Consider the following 19,288-nt stretch of genomic DNA (forward strand, 5'->3'; position numbering starts at 1 on the left):
TTTACTATTTATCTACTCTTATCTTTAAAATATACTGGGAAATCTAAGTAATTAATTAAATGTATGCAAACTAAGCTAACTATTCTGTACAACATGCAAATTAGTTAAACCATTTTTACAAAAGAGTAATTTAATTGGGTGTTTGCAACTCGAGAAGAAGTGAAATGATTATGCCTAACATGTGATTTAAATCAGATTTGATTGGATGCCTGTAAGTGACGTCACGCATGTGTGTCAAACCTGATTGGCTTCTACATCCACAAATGCCGATGACGTCATCCACTTGTATCCAATTGCAGAAACTAATTAAATATACTAATTAGATTTTTAAGATATTATCTTAGGCATAGGTAACTCTTAAGCATGCTACAGACCTAATACTAGCGTAAAAATAAGTAAGGAAAGAAGTTAAAGAATTACAATTTTAAGACCAATGGCATGCAGGCAGTATTACGTTGTAAGTTAAAATCCGAAGTGAAACTTTTAGAAATACGAACTGAAACTTAAATGTTAGGGCATGCGCGCATCCATTGCATAACCTCCCCCCAAATACTTCTAGGTTAGTTGGCTTTACGTACGAGATCTGGATGTAAGATGTTATGTTTGTCTGCTTGTTAATTGTATACCATTGTTGATGTTGTTTTGCTGAATAAAATATGTTATTAAATAGTGCTGGTATTATCCTGGACCTTCCAAACAGTGACATACGTATCGACTAACTTAAAGCTATCTGAAAGCTGAAAGCCGTTACCGAAGAGACAACCCTAGTAGTCCTAAGAGTGTTAACTCAACAGAAAATATGGTACTCAAGAAAAATATAGTGATAGTCATTAGTCATAAAAACTAGGTAGTTTCCTATGCAAAATGACTTCAATAATAATACCATTTTGATATTTTAATGTACTATTTGGCATTATATGATTCTAATAAAATATTTGCGATAACCTTTCAAGCATTTCACTCTTGCCTTTAGTCATCATTTATTCTTTTTTCTTAATGATGACTAATGACGATTATGGCCGGCATGATATTAATCCATAAGAAATGAATGTATCATATACACATAGTCAGTTTTATTATTTGGTCATCTGAGTTATAAATTAAGTAGTAGCATTTAAACATTATTATTATTTTTGAAATAAAGTTTTATTAAAAAAGGGTAAATGATTGTAATTTTGATTTGTGTATAATTTAACTTATCTTAAAACTGCCAATTTTTCAGAATAATCATGTTAAGTTTCCCTTGGTACGCGTAACGGTGAATTTTACTCAAAATTCGTTCATAAGAGCAAAATTAGTATTATTATTATTTTTTTTTTGCTTGCTTTCGAAATTATGAGGATTTAAACATTATCACTCATTTCCTTTAAATAAACCACAAAGCACATGCTGTAAATAAAATAAAATTAAGTCAGTTTGATGACAAGAAATACTACGATATACGTAATCAAAAATACTAACATTTAGGCTTGGTGCTTTTAACACGAAATCAACTGATTGTGTAAAGAAAAAAAGTTTCTTACGGAATTTAAAAAAGGCATTCTGAAAAGCACAAAACGACGTAATACAGTGTTGATTTTTAAATTCTATATAGTACAGTTTTTCTGTATTGTTTCCAGATAAGTATTCCATAGTTTTGACGAATATCCTCTAGATAACATAATAATACACAAAAAATCTTATTGCTGACACTGAAATCATTATTGGTTTTCTTTACAAAACTATGTACCAATGTGGAAAAAGTAGACAGGTATCAATGGAAATGGATAGATACCATTTGGATATCTTGGGAATATCAGAACTTAGATGGACAGGTTTTGGCAAGATTAAAACTGGAAGTGAACAAATCATTTTGTACTCAGGAGCTGAAGAAAAGCACGAAAGAGGCGTGGCGCTAATCATTAATAAAGAAACAGCGGAGAGTCTTTTGGAATGGGAACCAATCAGTGAAAGAATTTTAAGAGCACGATTTTATTCAAAATATATTAAACTATCAATTATTCAAGTGTATGCACCAACGAATGATGCTGATGAGGAGGAAAAGGAGACATTTTATGATCAACTACAATGTGTTTTAAATCGAGTTCCAAAACATGACATGATAATTCTTATGGGAGACCTTAATGCTAAGGTTGGAAAACGGATTAGTGATGATGAAACCTCCATGGGAAACGAATCACCGGGTGAGAGGAACGAAAATGGAGAACTGTTTGTTTCCCTGTGCGAACTAAATAGTTTAAACATAGGTGGGAGTAGATTCAAGCAGTGGCGTAGCGAGGGGGGAGCAAGGGGGGGCATCATGCCCCGGGCACTACACACAAAGGGGCGCCAAATGGTCAGCAAAACAAAAAAAATTGTTGGATGATTTTAATTTTTATTATAATTTATTTCTGGAAAATATATTTTAAATTTAGTGCCGGTGAAATATAATAAATGTTAATTCGTAAATAAAAAGGAACACTAATCAAACTGTAATAATATATTCATAATAGAAATGACACGTCTTTTCCACTGGGCTGACTCGACCTGTGTCTGTCAGCACTTCCTTATGGCATCTACGCTGTGTGGTTACATATATTATCCCCAAATATTTGCAGTGTACAAAGTACAAACATCAGTGTACAAAGTGTTTGTATAGTGTACAAAGTACAAACATTCTTTCTTTCAGAACACTATTTATTTTTGTTTCTATAAACGCAATGTAGCTTACGCTTGTTATTTTAAAACGATAACAATAGCACTTTAATGTACTTATATGTACAGTCACGGAAAAAAGTATCCCGAAAATAACAACTAAAAGATTGTCTATTTTTTAATATAGATACTTCTCAGACACACAACAAATACAGCGTTTTGCTGTTTCTAGGAAAGGACACAAACGCCGTATTTGTTCTGTACCTGAGAATTATCCGTTTCAAAAAATAAATGATTCTTTATTTGTTACTTTCCGGATACTTTTTTCCGTGACTGTACAGATCCGTGACACTTGCGACTGGTTGTGGAATTCCGCTACAAGTTAGGTAAATACCCGAAATATTAACGTTTAAGTTATTTTGTGCTTGTATTTTTCAGTTTTGCGTCATTGTCATCGCGCTCTGCTTAGAATAAAAATGAAATGTTATTAAATGTTATAAGTTTAATGTTAGCATAAATTTTAGTGTATATTTCACTGTGTTGCTACCTTTCAAGTTCAAGGCATTCTTGGTTAGTAATAAAACAAATAAGATTACTTACTACATCTACTCGACGATTCTATTATTCAGTGAATAGGGTATGAAAAAATTTGAAATGATCAACTTTGATGATATTATTGATAAATTTGCTTCATCAAAAGCGGAAAATTTATACATAGTAATTAGTTTTATTAATGTATTATAATCATATTATTAAATATATGTATCTCCTTAGAGATAATAAATATTTACTTTTTTATTGTTTTAAAACTGCGTGCTTTTAAAATATTTCTTTATAAATATGTAAAATAAATAATAGGTATCTTTTGAACTAATTCTAGATGAACATATACATTTCAAAATCTAGTCTTGTTTTCTCAACTACATTTTTTGTCACAAATTTAATGCCTAGCTTGAGCCTATGACTTTATTTATTTATTACTTTGCGAGTATATTTTACTTATAATATTAGATGATTTTCGAATGGGGGGGGGGGCGGGGCGCTATAAAGGTATTGTGCCCCGGGCGCGAGTTAAGCTCGCTACGGCACTGGATTCAAGCATAGAGAGATACATAAATGTACATGGACATCACCAGACGGAAGAACAAAGAATCAAATAGATCATATTGCAATTAATAACAAGTTCAGGAGCTCACTAAGAGACGTAAGAGCGATGAGAGGTGCCGACGTTGGATCAGATCACTACTTGATTCTTGCAATATTAAAACTAAAATTAAGAAAATCACCAAAGAAGACGGGACATAAAAGAATAAGCTATGACATTGCTAAGTTAAAAGCCAAAGAGTGTAGACAAGAATTTTCAATCGAGTTGAAAAACAGATTTGAGCTGTTAAAGGAAGAAGAAAATCATGGCAACACTAAGCAATCAGAAAATGAGGTAAAAGAAAAAGTTGAAGAGACTTGGGAACATATCAAAAACATTTATTGCGACGTAGCAGAAAAAGTGTTGGGTAAAAAGAAAGGAAAGAAAAGCAAAGAATGGATTACGGGTGAAACATTAATACTAATTGAAAGCAGAAGGAAAAAGAAAATACAGATGGAAACTACAAAGTCTGAAAGATTATTTAATCGGTATAGACAGCAGTATAGTCAAATTGATAGAGAAGTAAAAAAGTCAGCCAGAAAAGACAAAAGGAAATATTTCACAGACCTTGCCAATGAGGCTCAAGATGCAGCGCAAAAAGGACAAATAAGTACTTTCTATCAGAAAGTGAAACAAATAAAAGGAAATAAACGAAATTCGCAATGTGCAGTACGAGACAAAAACAATAAGTTACTTACTACGGATAAGAGGATCGAAGAAAGATGGAGAGAATATTTTGAAGATACGCTTAACGCACACCATGTTGAAAATTCTGAGCAACTCCCAAATGTTACATTAAATGTAGCATCTACTGTAGATTTTCCTTTGGAAGATATCTCGCTGGATGAGGTACAGAGTGCCCTGAGGGCCACAAAACCAAAGAAGGCTGCAGGGAGAGACGGAATCGTGGCAGAGATGCTTAAGGCAGATTTTGAAACCGCTACAAGACAGTTGCAAAAGCTCTTCAATGAAATCTGGAAAAATGAAAGAATACCAGAACAATGGAAAGAAGCAGTAATAGTGAAAATTCCCAAGAAAGGCGATCTAACAAAATGCGAAAATTGGAGGGGTATTAGCCTACTTTCCATACCAGGAAAAATATTTGGAAGAATAGTTTTGAATAGACTAAAACATGAAATTTATGGAATTTTAAGAGAAGAACAGGCAGGTTTCCGCAGTGGAAGTGGAACAATGCAGCAAATCTTCACACTTAGAAATATCATTGAGCAAAGCTTAGAATTTAACACCTCTTTATATTTAAACTTTATTGATTTCAGTAAAGCCTTTGATTCAGTTAAGAGAGAGAAATTATGGGAAATTTTATCACTTTATAATTTACCAGAAAAATATATTAACATAATCAAAGATATGTATGATAACAGCAAAGCATGTATAGAAGTAAATGGAGAATTAACTGAATTCTTTTTAGTAAAAACTGGCGTGAGAGAGGGATGTGTTTTATCGGGATTTTTATTTATACTGGTGATAGACTGGATTATGCGAAACAGCTTGAAAGATGAAAAAAGAGGAATAAGGTGGAATTTCACAACTACTTTAGAAGACCTTGATTTTGCTGATGACATCGTACTTATTTCATCCAAATGTACAGACCTTCAACTTAAAACAGACAAATTCAACAAATATTCAAATAGTGTAGGTTTATTCATGAACAAGAAGAAAACTAAAGTAATGAGAATAAATCAAAAGAAAAATGACAAAATTAAAATCGAAAATCACGAAATAGATGACATAGAATCATTTAGCTATTTAGGTTCTATTGTAGATAAAAAAGGTGGAAGTAGCGAAGATATTAGACAGAGAATAATCAAAGCAAGAACATGTTTTAAGGGATTACATAAATTTTGGAGAGAGTCAAATATTGAAATAAAGACAAAAATAGTTGTTTACAAAGCTATTGTTAGAGCAGTACTATTATATGACGCAGAAACCTGGAAACAGACTAAGATCGAAATACAAAAATTAGAAACCTTTCAAAACAAATGTTTAAGATTTATTTTTAAAATTTTCTGGCCTTACAAAGTATCAAATCAAAATCTATTAAAGAAAGCTAAAATAAAAACAATCGAAGATGAAATTAAAAAACGAAGATGGAGCTGGCTCGGACATATCCTTAGAATGCCCAAAGAAAAAATTTCATCTGTTGCGCTTACATGGGCCCCTGATGGTAAGAGAACAAGAGGAAGACCCAGACTTACCATCCAGCGCATGTTTTTGGGCGAATTAAAAGAATGTGGAATATCTGGCTGGGAGGAAGCAAGATCTATTGCTAAAGACAGGAGGCGTTGGAGGGATATGCTGGAGGCCTTAAGTGCCCAAGGCACGTAGAGGATAAGTAAGTAAGTAAGTTACAAAACTACTCTCTATAACATTTTAAAAAAGTGACTTGTCATTGTATTAATTCAATTATTAAACAAAGCTGTTATATTTACATATGTGAGCAATTGAAGAGACATTGACGATTCTTGCTGGAGCAGAAACTTTCAGACGTTCCAGTAAAAGGTTTGTCAACAGGAAGTGTCCTAAATGATTCACACCAAATTGCATCTCGAATCCATCTTCAGTAAGGGATTTTGGACAACTTGCTACGCCTTTCAGTAATATAAACATCAACAATTAAAATGACAATACATTATCATTAACAATTAAACAAAAACATAAGCAGTTAAAACAAGAATTCAATGTTTTTAAATTTGATTTATAAATGCATCAGTTATAATAGGCTTTTAAATTTTCCCCTCACAAAGTAGATAAAAAAGTCTACATTTTTTGTTTAAAAATTCAAAACAAGTTACTTTAAGAAAAGGGAACTGAATACAGTCGAACCACTATTTAACGAAGTTCCTAAATCCCGATAATAAGTTCGTTATATGGAAAATTCGTTAAATAGAAAATCGCGATTTTAAAATGCTTAAGCAACACAAAATAGGTTTTAAATTCATAAACACTAGACATAATTAAAAAAGCAATTGATACACCTTCATCTTGTAAACTAGTACCTACTATTTATTTTATAAATCTTAGCCATAAAAGAAATCTGCATGGAAAACAAGAATAGAGCAAAACATTATCCAGTGTTACACTATCATGCTACATACATTTTCAACTAAAAACAGCCAAATTTATTCATAAAATTTTGACTGTATTTATTTGCTGTATAAAATTATAACTGCAAAGTAATTTTAAATAGGGAAAGTAGGAGTTAAGTAGGGAAGTGGGAAATAGGGAAAGTGGATCTCAAAGAAAAATTCGTTAAATAGAAAATTCACTTCGCTATTTGGAAGTTATTTCACGAAGAAATTTCCAAAATGTTCTTGATTCCTCAAAAAAATTCGCAAAAAGGAGAAATTCGCAAAATGGAAGTTCGTTAAATAGAAGTCCGACTGTAATTCCAATTATGCTTCTTATGTGAAAACAAATTCAATTGGAGTTTTAAGCTACAGAACAAAACTTAGTAATAAAAATACTAAAAAAATAATTATAAATTCATAATAAAGTACAATAAATCACAATTTAATAAATTTAATCAGTCAAGTGATACCAGTTATTGTAAAATAATAAGTTCTTGGGACAAGTGTGCGTTTTTAACATTTAATCTAAGTCTTAAAATATGGTAGTAATTTTGCTTGTTTGAGAAATACTCATTAAAATAAAAACAAGTTTGCGAAATTCTATGTTCATCTTTATCTCAGAAAGGAATTTATCTCATTAACCCTTCTTTTTTGAGCTTTTGAAGATACTTTAAAAATCGTATTTATTAGCATTTTTCATCGTTTATACTTACTTGAAATCATTTTTAAAGATCACTATTCAACTGTAATTCAAAAAAATTTGATAAAAAGCGATATATATATATATATATATATATATATATATATATATATATATATATATATATATATATATATATATATATATATATATATATATATATATATATATATATATATATATATACAAGGGGTGATCAAATGAAAAGGTACGAAACGACGCGGTGGGTACAAATGTAGACTTTATTCAAAATATACACCATAGGCCTGTGCACAACGATCCCACTGATAAACAAGCAGCAAGATTCCTTGTTTCCAGGAATTCCTGCGGTCTTGACGAGACCCAGTCCTTCACAGCGTCCTTGAGTATGTCGTCCGAGTTGAAGAGCTTCCCTTTCAGGTGTTTCTTCAGTGGACCAAACCAATACCTCCTAGAACCTAGATGGAAGAAAGTCGAAGGACGCAAAACGATGACTCATACAGTTAGGCCCAGATTTGCTGATCACTTCTGACGAAGCTTCTCTTTTTCCCTTCTGTTTCTCGACACTTTTTCGTTACTCTTCTACTAATTTTTTACTTTCTACAAATTATTATTATTTTTTTTTTGTCTAGATTAAATGTTCTTAAATTGTGTAAAAATGCTTAATATATTTATTTGTTTTCAGAAATGATTAACAATAAATCAATTCTAACAAAAATAACTGTTGTGTGAATGAAAAAAAAAAATATTTTTAAGCATTAAATATCAGTTTTATTTTATAAATTGAAAAATTTTATCTAACTTTTTGTTATAAAATGTATGGATTAAAAACAAAGTAATATATTTTTAAAGGGATTTTACACATTTATTATTATTATAGTTTTGACATAAAACTAAGAAAGGGGTCTAATTTTTATAATATGATACTTACATTTTTAGTAGATGATTATTTTGGATTTTAATGATTATGTTTTGCATGTTATTAGAACTAGAGCATACGAAATAAAATAGAAATTGTTTATAAACAATGACATAAAATGAGCTTAAAAAAATTTAGAAAATCAAATGCAGTCTTCAAACAAGGTTTAGATAGTAAAAAAAAACATATCAAAAGCATGATTATAATGTGTATTTTTTTCCTGTGGAAGTGTGATTGTTAGAAGTGATAAACTAAAATTAAAGTAAGCAACCTTAGATAACAAATATTTTATTAAATAGCAAATTCAAAAAACGATAAATAAAATGTAAACACAAATTTTACTGAAATATGTTAAAACTTTCAGTAACATTTAAAAAAGTATAATTTTTACCCATCACACTGATAAACTAAAATAAAGTAAGCAACCTTAGATAACAAATATTTTATTAAGCAGCAAATTCAAAAAATGATAAATAAAATGTATTTACTGAAATATGTTAAACTTTCAGTAACATTTAAAAAAGTATAATTTTTACCCGTCACACTGATAAACTAAAATAAAGTAAGCAACCTTAGATAATAAATATTTTATTAAATAGCAAATTCAAAAAATGATAAATAAAATGTAAACATAAATTTTACTGATATATGTTTAACTTTCAGTAGCATTTAAAAATAATTCTAATGTCATTTAATATCTCTTTTCTAATGTCATTTTCCTTGAAATGCATCTCACATACCTATAACAAAATGAATACAATATTTATATGTGCATTTAAAATAAATAGTACATACTATATTCATGTATGAAAAATTAATAGATTTTTGTAGAAAAATTAATAGATTTAAATTTCATAATCAAATAAAAAAAATTTTGCTTTAAGCAGTTACAATATATTATGGTCAAACAAAAATGCTTAAAGTTTGAGCAAAAATTTAATAAAATACTAAAATTATTAATATTTTTATAAAATAAAACTCTATAAAAATAACTATATATTACAATAGTTTGCGATATGATTGATAAGAACAACTTAATTATTATAAATAATTTATCCACAATTTAAAATAATTTACTCTTAGTAAAAATATAATAAAGAAGCATAATTAAATTTTTAAAAATAAAAACAAATATTACTCACTTTAGAATTCTTTGCAACTTCAAAATCTCTTGGCATGGCGGCAAGCCATTTCTTACGTATTGGGAAATCCAAAATTTCATACTTTTGTACCATCAACTTTGTAAAATCCTCTGCAGTTTGGTACACAGCACTCATATGCAATTATTCATAACACTAAGAATTAAATTAATGCTGACATTTATAACATTTGTAGAATAAATATAAATTTTACGAAGAACGTTGACACCAGAACACCGACGGTTGTTTACAAATTCAAATCAAAAATATTTGCCAATTGGCTGAATGCCGACACAGGTTATAATACTTCAGAATATCGCCAATGGCTCGTTTGATCAGATTCGGAGTTTTTCTTAAAAATAGCTACCCTGACTGGTTTCCCTCTGGGCCTAACTCTACTACGTCATCATCGCCTATAGTAACCCGTTGTGAGGCTTGATTCCTTTCTAGGAGGTATTGACCAAACACATGGAAATCGCTGAGCGACTAGTCCGGATTGTAGGGTGGATGGTCCAACGTCTCCCACTTGAATTTGGCCAGTTCCATGTGTGTGAGTCTGGAGACGTGTGGACGAGGGTTATAATGGAGCAGAACCACACCCTCCGTGAGCAGCCCCGGTCTTTTGTTCTTGATGGACCTGCGTATGCGTCAGAGTGTCTCACAGTACACATCGGAGTTGATGGTTTTTCTGTGCTCGAGGAAATCGGATAACACCTCGCTGCTCCTCAATCGTCGAATTTTGCAACGCGAACGCCATCCAGTCCTCATACGGACTGCAGCATCATTTGGACGCCGCTTTTGATAAGAGCCTCTGGTTTCTCCTGCTCATGCGGACACCCGCGCATGCTCCGACCGCAGTCAGAGACTCCAATTGCATCCCGAGATGTATCGCTACGTTCTGCCATAGCGGAATATGCAAATATTTAACTGTTACGTTTTTACGTTGTTTCGTACCTTTTCATTTGATCACCCCTTGTATATATATATATATATATATATATATATATATATATATATATATAATATATATATATATATATATATATATATATATATATATATATATAACATAAAATAATAGAAGTCTGACGCCGTTTTCCATTGTTGTCGTCGCATTTTTATTGGCCGGAAAATCACGTGGTAGGATCCAGTTTTCCCTCATTCATTTCCATATTGTTTTGGTTGTCATCAGCACAAAATTAACAATAGACGTAAAGGTATTCGCGATTCGCGATCGCAACGAACTATAGGGGGCGTTGTTGTGTGAGCCGCTTACCTGCGATTTCTATATGAACCGTCATTCAGTTACTCTGGAGACGTCGTTAATGTAGCGTGTAGCATTGCAACGTTCCTTCTTTATTGTGGCTAATTAAATTTAAAAAAGAAAAATGCTTGATATTCTTTCTTCTGCAAACGAAAACTAAATGGTATCTCTTTTTATTAGAGAAGGAATATCCAAAACGCATCGGAAAAATATTTGTACATTAACAGAAAAAAATATGTATATTTCTTATAAGAGTTAAAACCTAATTTCCCGAGAAATAGTATTACTAAATTTAATGATATAACATGAAAGGCCCATTTAAACTTTACATTCTATAGTTTTAAGAATCATATTACTTCAAAAATTAAAATGAACAAAAAGTATACATAAGCCTCATAATTTTATGAAATTTAATTTTGTAAGCAAAGTTTTTTGACAACAATTTTTATCAAAAAATTTCAAGTTTCAATAAAAATTATTATTTAGAAACTAAGAAACGTAAAATAAAGAATGCGGACGAAACAAAAACAAAAAAAAAACAATTCTTTTTTGTAGCCATTTTTAGTGCTACGAAAATTCGTCTTTGGGATTTGCCAAAAACAAAACAAGAAGCAATTTTATTTTTTCAGGAGGGAAATATTTTACCGAAAAAACGAAAATGTACCAATTCCCACAACATAAAACTTTATCTTGGTAAACGTACGTTTTGGAAATGTTATTTCATTTGGAATCTTATTTATCATAGTTCATATGGCGATATGATTGTTTTGAATCTATGCTAAACTCTATATCGGCTCATTTTCCACCGAAATCCGATTGACTATTTTGATTTTAAATAAAGTGTTTTATTTTATGAATTGTCGCAAAAATTTTAAGTGTAGATTGGCGGCACTTAAAAACCGCCAAATCTGTAGCGGCGGTGGCGTTAATAAGTAAGTACCGAATTTTTATTCCATACTTTTCTGAATCATATTACTTCAAACATTGGAATATACAAGAAGTATACATAAACACATAATGTTATACCATTTAATTTTTCAGAAAAAGTATTTTGAGAACAATTTTTATCAAAAAATTATAAACTAAAAAACGGAAAATAAAGAATTCTTAGGATAAAAAAACGATTTTAAGAATTCTTTACATTGAAATAAAAACTTTCATATTATTTCTTTTTTTATTATTCTTATAGTTCTTAATCAGACGTAAAAAACCATTCTGTAGAGAACCAACATCAAATGAAAAAAAAAATATTTACAAGCAAATTTTTTATTGTAAAAATCATTGCACTTACCTGATTTATAATTCCCGGAGAATTCCAAAATGATAAGTTCCTTGTTTGAAAACTTTATTCTCAAATAATATATGCATAGTTTATCCCTTCATTACTTTTAGATAACATACTACACAGTAAAATTTTATAATTGATATGAATTTGAATATGTAGCTAAAGACAGAATAGCTGAATTCTAGTTGAACTTATTCTTTCAAAACTAAAGAAAACGATTAAAATTAATTAAGAATCAGCACAAATGGCACTATTTCAAGTAACTTGGATAATTTTTTATTGTTGTTTTCCGCATATGGATACAGAAATATATACTATTCTATAACGAAGAAGAATATGCTATAACTATTACAATTCTGTATGTTCTGAATTCATATCTATTCACTGGAATGACGAAAGCAATGTTGACTTCACTTTAATTCGTAATGAATTGAAGACAGAAGAAATGCATTTTACCTTAATACACACATCTGTAACAGTATCCGAAATCGGAAGTCATCAGTTGCAAGTTTGTTGAAAATAGAAATTAAAAATTATTGAGGAATTTTTCTTCAAATGTTTGGCGTGTTCTGTTCCTGAAAGATTTACTAATATTCTGGAGATTTTTTTCAAGTTCTTCGGCCTTTTCCTTAGGGAAATATTGTTTCTTATTTGCTGCTAAAAAATGGCGTCTGATTCAGTCAATGACTTTGATGGAACTAAATGAAAACGTGATAAATTAATGTCTGATATTTACAGTCTCCCGCTAGACGGCGTACTCGAGCGTTGCGATCGCGAATCGCAACGCTCGAGTACGCCGTCCAGCGGGAGCCTGTAAATATCAGACATTAATTTATCACGTTTTCATTTAGTTCCATCAAAGTCATTGACGTGGTGCCTTACAGAATTATAAATTTCTCATTCATTGTTCGTTATAAATTGTTCTTTTCATTATAAATTCATTGCTCATTATAAATTTTAACGCTTTAAGGTAAACACGTAAGATAAAAGCATCACTGGCTACGGGTGTGCGGGTGGGTGACCACTTGGATCAGCCTGTGTAGGGACCGAGAGTGTGCTGTATTGGTCCTCGTTAAACTGTTCTACCGTAAAGTGCTCGACTTCGCGCGCAGGTCGTCGGGCTACCGAAGCGGGGGTGCCATCCCCTCCGCAGAGGATCAAAATTGTGATGGCATGTCTTCGGATCATCCTCCGGGATGTTTCCCAGACCGTCGTCAATAGCCCATTGTGCAGCTCTAGTGCGACGTAAATTAACAACAACAAAATCATTGACTGAATCAGACGCCATTTTTTAGCAGCAAATAAGAAACAAAATTTCCCTAAGGAAAAGGCCGAAGAACTTGAAAAAAATCTCCAGAGTATTAGTAAATCTTTCAGGAACAGAACACGCCAAACATTTGAAGAAAAATTCCTCAATAATTTTTAATTTCCATTATCAACAAACTTGCAACTGATGACTTCCGATTTCGGATACTGTTACAGATGTGTGTATTAAGGTAAAATGCATTTCTTCTGTCTTCAATTCATTACGAATTAAAGTGAAGTCAGCATTGCTTTCGTCATTCCAGTGAATAAATAAGAATTCAGAACATACAGAATTGTAATAGTTATCGCATATTCTTCTTCGTTATGGAATAGTATATATTTCTGTATCCATATAATTCAGAAAACAACAATAAAAAATTATCCAAGTTACTTGAAATAGTGCCATTTGCGCTGATTCTTAATTAATTTTAATCGTTTTCTTGGTAAGTATTTTTTAGTTTTGAAAGAATAAGTTCAACTAGAATTCAGCTATTCTGTTTTTAGTTACATATTCAAATTCATATCAATTATAAATTTTTGCTGTGTAGTATGTTATCTAAAAGTAATGAAAGGATAAACTATGTATCTATTATTTGAGAATAAAGTTTTCAAACAAGGAACTTATCATTTTGGAATTTTCCGGAAATTACAAATCAGGTAAGTGCAATGATTTTTACAATAAAAAATTTGCTTGTAAATATTTTTTTTCATTTGATGATGGTTCTCTACAGAATGGTTTTTTACGTCTGATTAAGAACTATAAGAATAATAAAAAAAGAAACAATGTGAAAGTTTTTATTTCAATGTAAAGAATTCTTAAAATCGTTTTTTTTATCCTAAGAATTCTTTATTTTCCGTTTTTTAATTTATAATTTTTTGATAAAAATTGTTCTCAAAATACTTTTTTGAAAAATTAAATGGTATAACATTATGTGTTTATGTATACTTCTTGTATATTCCAATGTTTGAAGTAATATGATTCAGAAAAGTATGGAATAAAAATTCGGTACTTATGTATTAACGCCACCGCCGCTACAGATTTGGCGGTTTTTAAGTGCCGCCAATCTACACTTAAAATTTTTGCGACAATTCATAAAATAAAACACTTTATTTAAAATCAAAATAGTCAATCGGATTTCGGTGGAAAATGAGCCGATAAGGAGTTTAGCATAGATTCCAAACAATCATATCGCCATATGAACTCTGATAAATAAGATTCCAAATGAAATAACATTTCCAAAACGTACGTTTACCAAGATAAAGTTTCATGTTGTGGGAATTGGTACATTTTCGTTTTTCCGGTAAAATATTTCCCTCCTGAAAAAATAAAATTGCATCTTGTTTTGTTTTTGGCAAATCCCAAAGACGAATTTTCGTAGCACTAAAAATGGCGACAAAAAAGAATTGTTTTTTTGTTTTTGTTTCGTCAGCATTCTTTATTTTACGTTTCTTAGTTTCTAAATAATGATTTTTATTGAAACTTGAAATTTTTTGATAAAAATTGTTGTCAAAAATCTTTGTGTACAAAATTAAATTTCATAAAATTATGAGGCTTATGTATACTTTTTGTTCATTTTAATTTTTGAAGTAATATGATTCTTAAAACTATAGAATATAAAGTTTAAATGGGCCTTTCATGTTATATCATTAAATTTAATAATACTATTTCTCGGGCATTAGGTTTTAACTCTTATAAGAATATACATATTTTTTTCTGTTAATGTACAAATATTTTTCCGATGTGTTTTGGATATTCCTTCTCTAATAAAAAGAGATACCATTTTGTTTTCGTTTGCATAAGAAAGAATATCAAGCATTTTTCTTTTTAAATTTAATTAGCCACAATAAAGAAGGAACGTTGCAATGCTACGTGCTACATTAACGACATCTCTAGAGTAACTGAATGACTGTTCATATAGAAATCGCAGGTATTAGTCTCATACAACAACGCCCCCTATAGTTCGTTGCGATCGCGAATTGTTTTTCTTTAAATATTTTTGTATCCCTAATTTAAACTTATTTTCCAGTACTGCTACTATTTGCTCGTAGCACTTTACAATACTCAATACTGCCACTATTAGCGAGAATATTAAATTATGGTTGTGAACTCATCAAATTTGCTTGAACAATATAATGCTATAGGAATATAAATGTTATTTTAAAAAATGATTACTTCGAAAAATCACTTCCGTTCACCAAGAGATCTAATATTTGGGTAAAGTAATATTTGAGAGTAATATTTAGACGTGGGAAGTAGAGGCACAAGAGTAAGTAAACAGAATTCCTTTTAGTACATATATGTTAAGTGAATAATTTTAACTTTAATCAAAAAATTGTTTTCTGCCAAGAAAAGACAATTATTGCGAAGCAATAATAGGGGTTGGTGAGCGGCAGCGAACAGGGGGCTAAGCCCCCTAGTATATATATATTCTTTCGCATTTATTTTGCCTTCGATTTTTTTAAAATCCAATCTCAACTTTATACATTATTTTAGCACCCAGATCAGCTTTATACATAATTTTAGCCCAAACAGATTATATCACACCACCTTGTGATATAATCTGTTTTGGCACTTTTAGTTTCGCCAGGCTCAAGGAAAAATACCTCCACCAACTTTTTTTTTATTTTTTTTATTTTTAAATAAAATAAAGAATTATGTAAAAAAATTTAAAAAAAAAAATAGTTGATTTTCTCTACTTTCGTCAAACCGAAAAGAACCTTTGTTTTAAACTAGTCTTTTATTTTTAACACATTAAATTGTGGGACAAAAAATTTGTATTCCTTTTCGGCATTATTTAAGTACTTGATGTTTTTAAAGAAAAACACCTCTCCATAAAACCTCATTATTTTAAATTATTATAGATTATATAACTATACTATTAGATTTTATAACTATTATTATTATAGATTTTATAACTATTTTCACATTTTAGAGCAAACAAGACACCATCCTTTCACAACAAACAAGCCATATTAAATTCAAAATAACTATTTTTTAGAAAAATCGAGTAATTTTTTAGAAAATCGAAATAACGAGAAATATATTAGAATTAAAATATATAATATAATTAACGAGATCAAATTAAGATAGTTTGAGCGCATATTCAACACCAAGCTTGAAGTTTATCAAGATAAATAAATTTGAATTTCTGTTTTATAATATCGAAAAAAACGCTATTCTTTACCTGCATTATTAATCAGAATATGAATGCGTTGTTCCGTTTGTAATATATTCTCTGCAAACTTCCGAATCGAAGCAAAAGAAGACAAATCTAGCTGCTCTACTTGAATTGCAGCTGAGGGCTCTTTTTCTTTGATGTCTTGAGCTGCTTCTTCACCTTTTCTTGTGTCACGACATGCAATAATCACTTTTGCACCTGAAATAATCAATGCTAGTTTTATTTACGCTTCAGGGGAAAAAAACTAATAGAAAAATGTGCTGGAAATGGATTACTTTTTGTAACTATATGTGTGTAGATATAGATTTTTTAATGTACATATTTGGTTCTTATGGTTTTCTTTGCGTACAGTTATGGCATAAGATTAAGGTGGCTTTATATAGTTGGAACACGCAGTATCTATACATAAATATATGTCTTAGGCTAGTTGGAAAATCCGGCTCTGCGCAAACTGCCACAGTTAATTATTACGCTTATTAGACGCAAAGCAAAGTGATGTCAGCAGTTTGCAAAAAAGTTGGATTTTCTAATTAGCTTACCCATATAATATTTGACTTCTTGCTATTATATGACTTGTCCTATGCTATTAAATGAAGGACGTTTACTAGTAACGCTTTTAAATATTAATTTTTTAATAATTTTACGAGCCAAATAATGAAAGGAAATTGATCTTTTGCGAGTTGTGTTTTGAGCCTGTTGGTTATAATTGTCAACAATCCATTACTTTGAAGTAGAATTATCGCAACAGGAAATATCGAGTTGATTAAAAGCTAGAATATTAAGGAATCGGGATAAACGGGATATTTAAAGTACATAAATATTTATTATACTTTTCGAAATACACTTACTAGTTAAAACAAACCAATGCTTTCGTAAGGAACGAACTTCTCATCATCAGATAACTTCATCAAAATAGCGAGCAAAAAGAACTCGTTTCGTTAATGCATTACGATAGAGGGTTCGTTTTTTCCCGAAACGTGCCAAATTTAAGATTTAAACTATTAAAATAACTCCATCATTATTTAAAATAACTCCATCATTATTTAAAATAACTCCATCATTATTTAAAATAACTCCATCATTATTTAAAATAACTGTCCATCATTATATAAAAGAATTCCAAAATTATTTAAAATATCTCCATCATTATTTAAAATAACTCCATCATTATTTAAAATAACTCCATCATTACTTAAAATAATTCCATCATTATTTCAGAAATGTCCATCATTATTTCAAATAAGAGCTTATCAATAATTTTTTAATTATATTCGATTTTTAAGCGTCTTAGTCGGGAAAAGAAAAATTTCATAATGGCGGATGCTCCCATACCTTCCAACTTTTACGCTTTTTTAAAAAATGTTTTTCCTGTTGCAGTGAGATGACAACTAAATTTCTCTAAGTTTAAATCAAGTACAACGTGAATAAAGCACAGATAAATAATTCTGTTCTTCATTTGTGCTTTATTCACGTTACTTTTATCTACATAGCACAAAGGATATCCTAACCTCTTTTTGGATAAATTTGACTAATTTTATTACGCAAACACATCATTGCTTCATATTTTGGTATTTTATACCTATGTTTGAATTATTCCATGATGAATGTTCAAAATTAATTTAAATCGCATTAATTAAGGTAAAAATTAATATACAAACGCATATTGCTTTGCTACCATTATAAAAATTCTTCTTAAAAAGGTAGAAAAGTTTGCATTTAAAAAATATTGCAGAATAAAGGTATTCCAAAGTGAACATAAGCGAATTACGAATTGCAAAACTCGTTAAATACCATCCATGCCTTCTCTTTTTACCAGCAAAAAAAAACTAATTTTTTATTATTTTTTTTTTTTGCAACATTTACTTCCATTAGCAAAAAGAAAAGAAAAAAAGTACGGTTCGCACATGGTGAATCAGCACTCCTTTTTCATGAAATTCAAATTCATTTTCTGCTCATTTTTGTATTTTTTTTTTATTATACAGAAACCTAAAAAATATTTTTTCATTTTTTAAATCCAAACACCTACTTGATATAATAGATATTAATAAATATTTAAAAGACATAAACATACATTTAAATCATGAACTTATTATATCATACCTCTTTTTGCGAGATCCAAAGCTGTTTCCTTTCCTATGCCAGCATTACCACCAGTGATGATGACTATTTTATTTTGGAAAGAAGCGGTACTTTGGCATTTTTTACTGCTAAAAAAGTCCTTCAAATAAACCAGGATGCGGTTAGAGCCTGTGAAAAAAGTTGTCATTTAAATTCATCATTCACGCAGCAAAAAATTGAACATAAGTACAAAGACACTAATTTTACATCAAATTTAAAATACAAAGTATTTGGATGCGAATACATAAACCAACTTGAAATATCCACTTAGAGAATACTATAGTTCTCTTTTTTAATATCTATGTTACCTGCAAAGTAAGAAATTCGGCATTGTATGGATTGCCTAAAATTAGCCGGCAAAATATGAAATGATTTATATTTCACCCATTTCCTAGGCTTTCTATAGATAGCCAAATGAGAAAACCGGCAAAGTATAAAACACATCTTCCATTCGTTTCAAATGTCACTTGGCAAGGCTCGTGACTTTCAACGCGTGGCTCGTGATTTTTAACTAATAAGAAAAATTATTTTTT

General features: G+C 30.2%; 1 protein-coding gene and 1 long non-coding RNA gene across 8 annotated transcripts in view; both read right to left on the reverse strand.

Moving 5' to 3' along the window:
- Nucleotides 1-19,288, reverse strand: part of LOC122268411 (retinol dehydrogenase 12) — a 42,537-nt gene that overhangs the window by 9,434 nt on the left and 13,815 nt on the right. For 6 of the 7 annotated variants that reach the window (XM_087151748.1, XM_087151744.1, XM_087151745.1 and 3 more), the window contains exons 2-4: nt 18,738-18,884; nt 16,644-16,835; nt 6,229-6,387 (exon numbers count right to left, since the gene is read on the reverse strand). In XM_087151748.1, coding sequence (XP_087007874.1) covers nt 6,229-6,387; nt 16,644-16,835; nt 18,738-18,884 — 498 coding nt within the window. Of the gene's footprint in view, nt 1-6,228; nt 6,388-16,643; nt 16,836-18,737; nt 18,885-19,063; nt 19,215-19,288 lie in introns of those variants that run through there. The other variant, XM_087151742.1, reaches the window with a different exon arrangement.
- LOC147804043 (uncharacterized) lies at nt 8,990-9,871 on the reverse strand. The gene is made up of 2 exons (XR_015429213.1): nt 9,608-9,871; nt 8,990-9,205 (listed from the first exon to the last, which is right to left on the reverse strand). It is a non-coding gene; the product is annotated as an uncharacterized LOC147804043 (long non-coding RNA).

Source organism: Parasteatoda tepidariorum, chromosome 9, assembly GCF_982258835.1.
Source record: "Parasteatoda tepidariorum strain Cologne lab strain chromosome 9, Ptep-v5.0, whole genome shotgun sequence".
NCBI lineage: Eukaryota > Metazoa > Arthropoda > Arachnida > Araneae > Theridiidae > Parasteatoda > Parasteatoda tepidariorum.